Below are 5000 nucleotides of genomic sequence, written 5' to 3'. Positions count from 1 at the left end.
ATCAAGGGCAGAACTGTGACTAGGCCAAGATGACATAAGTCAATTCATTTTGTGTATAGTCTACAGATTCATGTAGTTGTACGTCCCCTAAATTGCCCAAATTGCTTTACCTTTTCTTTAGTAAATACATCCATGTTGACTTTCACTAATGGTTGTTAAAGAGAGGAGCTTAAGTGCGTACACAATGGATTGGGCAGATATATACGTATTCTGTCCATGCTGTATTGTTTCATGGCTGAGTGGGAGCCTACAGATCACATGCCTCTGCAGACGTACTGAACAGTATGCACTCTCTGAGCCCCTCATTAGGAACACCTGTGCACCTACATAATCACACAATTATCCAACTCAGGTCAGGGTTAGGTACACACACACCGTTCACATGTACGTGTTAGAATGCGTTGATGCGTCAGGGTTAACGGATCCCCATTCACTTTGGATGACGACACCCCATTCAAAGTGAATGGGGATCCGTCGCCCTTAACGGCTCAACGCATTCCAACGCGTACGGGTGAATCCAGCGTTAAGTTTTGGCATAGATTCAGGACGTCTGACCTGACACGGTGATATGGCTTTGAGAGCGGCGCAGGGGTCTGCGCGGTTTGCTCAGGGCCACCAGCACGGCCGTCTTGGCCGAGTCCAGCGTCTCCTTCTCCCCCGCCGAATACGTCCTGCTGCGCTCCGCATGCCCCGGCTGCCCGAAGGTCCCGCCGCCGCGGATCACCGTGTCCCTCAGCAGCACCGTCTCCCCTAGCGTCCGGCTGGTCTCCACGGCAACCGCCCTGTCTGCGGCCGCCGTCGGCGGGTCGGTCTGGATGGCCATCTCGCTGCGGTCAGAGCTGGGCCGGCGAGAGCGGTGGTCCTCCGTGGAGATGCAGACGTCCACCATCTCGCAGCCCATCGGCGGGAACATGACCTGGGAGAGACCACTCAGGGAGGAGAGGGGGGTGCCGGAGGACAGGGACGAGGCCGACGAGAAGGAGTCGGAACCCTGGGAAGATGGAGCCAGCCCATTTGCCACTGGAAGGCAGGAAGTGGGATGGTTAAGAACAGATGAGTGTTCTAAATGACCAAAAAATGATTCAGTCGAACATAGTTTAAAATGTTAACACACACAGCATGGGATCTACCCCTCTCTCCTTCTACATTACACACAGTCCTTTATTCAGTGAGACTGTTCATACTGTCTTCGCTTTTGGACTCATCTCAGTGATATGCCTGTATGCCATGTTAAAAGGTCATTGCCTTGAGAAATCTCCTTTATTTACTTTATCTCTCAAACTTAATATATTATCCACCATAAGCATTCTGATGGGAACAGACATGCCCTTTCTATAGACATACAGACTGACTTCTGTGTGAACTTCTCTCAATCTGATTGACCCCTGGCACACAGTCCAATTACATCTGCTATAAACACATGAGAAAAAGAAATACAAAGCCCAACGACTATCTCCTCATCTAAAGGATGCCATAGCCCACATATGAACTCTGACCCTGCGGTGAGAACACGCTCAATCCCAGACCTCTTATCTGAACTTGGACCAGAATGTGATAATCCCTGTTTTTTTTTTTTAGACTCCATCATATTAAAGAAAAGCAGCGACTTCCAAAAAAAAACCCGTAAGGGATTGCCATGTGGCCACTGCTCTGCTTTAAAGCTTAGTGTAGAATCTGGCTGGATATATATTTTTATTTGACCCCTAAATGACAGATTGGATTTTTTTGGAAAGTATTTCTTTTGGAGTGTTTCCAAGAACCATGTGTACAGTACAGACACAAAATATTTCATTTTCAGTGTGTTCTATTTTTGGGTAAAGGCTAAAGTACAAGGTACATTATTAACTTTTAAAGACAAAACATTCTCATATTTATGAAGAAATAATAAAGTGAAGATTACTGAATGAATACTGTACATTTATTAAGCCAGCTGTACTCCGCTACCATTTCTTTGTAAGCAGGGAATCTTCCCGCCTCCTGTCAAAAGGAAAGACAATACATGCGCTTAAAACTCATCCACCATAGCATGACCTCATAGGCCTGCCAACTGTCTATCAAGACTGTAATCTAGAGGAGTGACTTCAGGCAGACATTTTAAGTGCCAAAGAACAAATGATTGAGATTTAATACCTGAATAACCTGCTTTATAGCTACTTTGACTGCTGCTTGAGACAATAAGTTAGACAGTGCTGTGGGCAATGTAGTTTTTAGTGCAGGGTGAAGGATTGTGGGATTGTTGGATTTCTCCACGAGAGCTGAGGTTTTAAAGCCAGGGCAGGGCACCATCAGCCTCTCTGGTTTCCTCAGGCCGGATAGAGAGAAGGAAGAGAGAGAGAGAGTGTAGAGAGAGAGAGAGTAGAGAGAGAGAGGGAGAGAGAGAGAGGGAGAGAGAGAGAGTGTAGAGAGAGAGAAGGAAGAGGGAGATAGAGATGGAGAGGGAGATAGAGAGAGTGAAGAGAGTGAAGAGTGAGAGAGGGAGAGAGGACAGAGAGGGAGGGAGAGAGAGAGATAGAGATAGAGAGAATGAAGAGAGGGAGAGAGAGAGTGAAGAGAGAGAGAGAGGGAGAGAGAGATGGAGAGGGAGAGAGAGAGTGTAGAGAGAGAGGGAGAGAGAGATGGAGAGGGAGAGGGAGGGAGAGAGAGAGAGAGTGAAGAGAGAGAGAGAGGGAGAGAGTAAAGAGAGGGAGAGGGAGAGAGAGAGAGAGAGCGGGAGAGAGGACAGAGAGAGAGTGTAGAGAGAGAGAGAAGGAAGAGAGGACAGAGAGCTCGCATTCAGGGACGGTTTCGTCATTCGTCCCCTGGGGCCCTCTGGGTCTGGGCTGCCTTCGCAGTGCTCTGAACCCATCTGATGGTGAGGGGCCCACGGTGAGGCCTATAGCTCCATCACTGCTCTCCGTCCACATACAGGGGTATTCAGACACACACACACACACACACACACACACACACACACACACACACACACACACACACACACACACAGACACACACACACACACACACACACACACACACAGACACACACACACACACACACACACACACACACACACACACACACACACACACACACACACACACACACACACACAGACACACACACACAGACACACACACACACACACACACACAGACACACACACACACACACACACACACACACACACGACATCACAGCTGGTCTTATGCAAGTAGAGGGAAGGGGAGGTTTGAATCCATTCTTGAGATTGGAAGTCAAGAGGTTGGCTCCTAGCTTTGTTGCCATTGCTCTTTTTAACGGATGGGGAGTGAAGGTGACCTCTGCACAGCTCATTCTGACACGTAGGAGAGTAGACTGTACCAGTGCCAAAGGTTTCCTGGGAAGCCTTGTTGACCTCTGACCCCTCCTCCAAAAAACCCTCCACACCAGGACACCAACGGGAGGAGAGAAAAACAAAGGGAGGGACAGGAGATGACCTGGGCGGTGAGGTCAGGAAAGAGTCACTGGCTGGCATCTCCTCCTGGCATCTCTAAAGAGGGTGCTGACAGAAGGAGCTCAAGCTGTTTAGCAGAAGCACACACCTGAAAACACACACACACTCACACTCACACTCACACTCACACTCACACTCACACAGAAGGAACTCAAGCTGTTTAGCAAAAGCACACACCTGAACACACAGGTGCTTTCAGCTTTACCTCACATATCACATTAATGTTAACGCCCAGCGTCCATGTTGCAGAGTGAGGCCAGAGGTAGAGGGGGACACAGTTGTAGGGGCTGTGTTTGTATTTGTGGGGGCGGTGGGTCTTGAGGAAAGACATACAGTAAGACGAAGCTTTCGGCTGATTACAACCCGATCCTCACCTGCCTTGTGAATAATGCACGGCCGTTTCTCACAGGGGAAACCCGAGCCACCGGAGAGTGAAGCGAGTGAGCGGACGAGTGTGTGTGTGTGTGTGTGTGTGTGTGTGTGCGGACGAGCGAGCCAGCGAGTGGGAATGTGACGGCTGGACGCCAACCGTCTGCCCTCGTCTGCTGCCTCTCTCTCTCCCTCCTCTCTTTCTCCTCCCTTTGTCTCTCTCCCCTCTCTCTCATCCCTCGCTCTCCCCCTCTTTATCCTCTCTCTCTCCTCCCTCTCTCTCTCCACTCTCTCACTCTCTCTCCTCTTGCTCTCTCTCTCCTCCCTCTCTCTCTCTCACCACTCTCTCCACTCTCTCTCTCCTCCCTCTCTCTCTCCTCCCTCTCTCTCACCACTCTCTCCACTCTCTCTCTCCTCCCTCTCTCTCTCCACTCTCTCCACTCTCTCTCTCCTCCCTCTCTCTCTCCACTCTCTCACTCTCTCTCTCTCTCTCTCCTCCCTCTCTCTCTCCACTCTCTCCACTCTCTCTCTCCTCCCTCTCTCTCTCCACTCTCTCCACTCTCTCTCTCCTCCCTCTCTCTCTCCACTCTCTCACTCTCTCTCTCTCTCTCCTCTTGCTCTCTCTCTCCTCCCTCTCTCTCTCCACTCTCTCTCTCCTCTTACTCTCTCTCTCCTCCCTCTCTCTCTCCACTCTCTCACTCTCTCTCTCTCTCTCCTCTTGCTCTCTCTCTCCTCCACTCTCTCTCTCCTCTTGCTCTCTCTCTCTCTCCTCTCTCTTTCCCATCTCTCTCATCCCTCTCTCTCCCTCTCTCTTTTTCCTCTCCTCCACACAAGGAGAGGAGGCCGTCTTGGTGAACCAACGACTCCAACAGCTATGACTGCAGGCCTGGCCTTGGCCTGTGCATGTCTAGTTACATATGCAGTCATGGAGCTTTTTCTTCCTCTTTTTCTCTTTCTCTCTCTCTATCATTAGAGTTGCACTAATGCACAGTGTTTTAAAAGTTCCAGAGTTCGTTTTTTTTTAAAGAATTTGAGCGCACTGGAGCATAAAATGTGGCAAGAGTGCTACAGTTCAGGAACAGTTTTCCAATTATACATTTATTGCTGGGCCATATGGGAGTTTCTGCACCGAGTTGAGTTGAAGGTGAAACCTTGAAC

The 5000-nt window shown here is 49.6% G+C and overlaps 1 protein-coding gene across 1 annotated transcript in view; it reads right to left on the bottom strand.

The window, feature by feature from the left end:
- Positions 1 to 5000, bottom strand: part of pdzd7a (PDZ domain containing 7a) — a gene marked incomplete at both ends in the record, with an annotated part of 37673 nt that overhangs the window by 28865 nt on the left and 3808 nt on the right. The window contains 2 exons of the mRNA XM_080848675.1: positions 556 to 1020; positions 1917 to 1977. Coding sequence (XP_080704801.1) covers positions 556 to 1020; positions 1917 to 1977 — 526 coding nt within the window. The remainder of the gene's footprint in view (positions 1 to 555; positions 1021 to 1916; positions 1978 to 5000) is intronic.

Source organism: Sprattus sprattus, assembly GCF_963457725.1.
Source record: "Sprattus sprattus genome assembly, chromosome: 12".
Lineage (NCBI taxonomy): Eukaryota > Metazoa > Chordata > Actinopteri > Clupeiformes > Clupeidae > Sprattus > Sprattus sprattus.
Note: the sequence above shows the minus strand (reverse complement) of the source record. Positions and strands in the feature narration are given on the sequence as shown.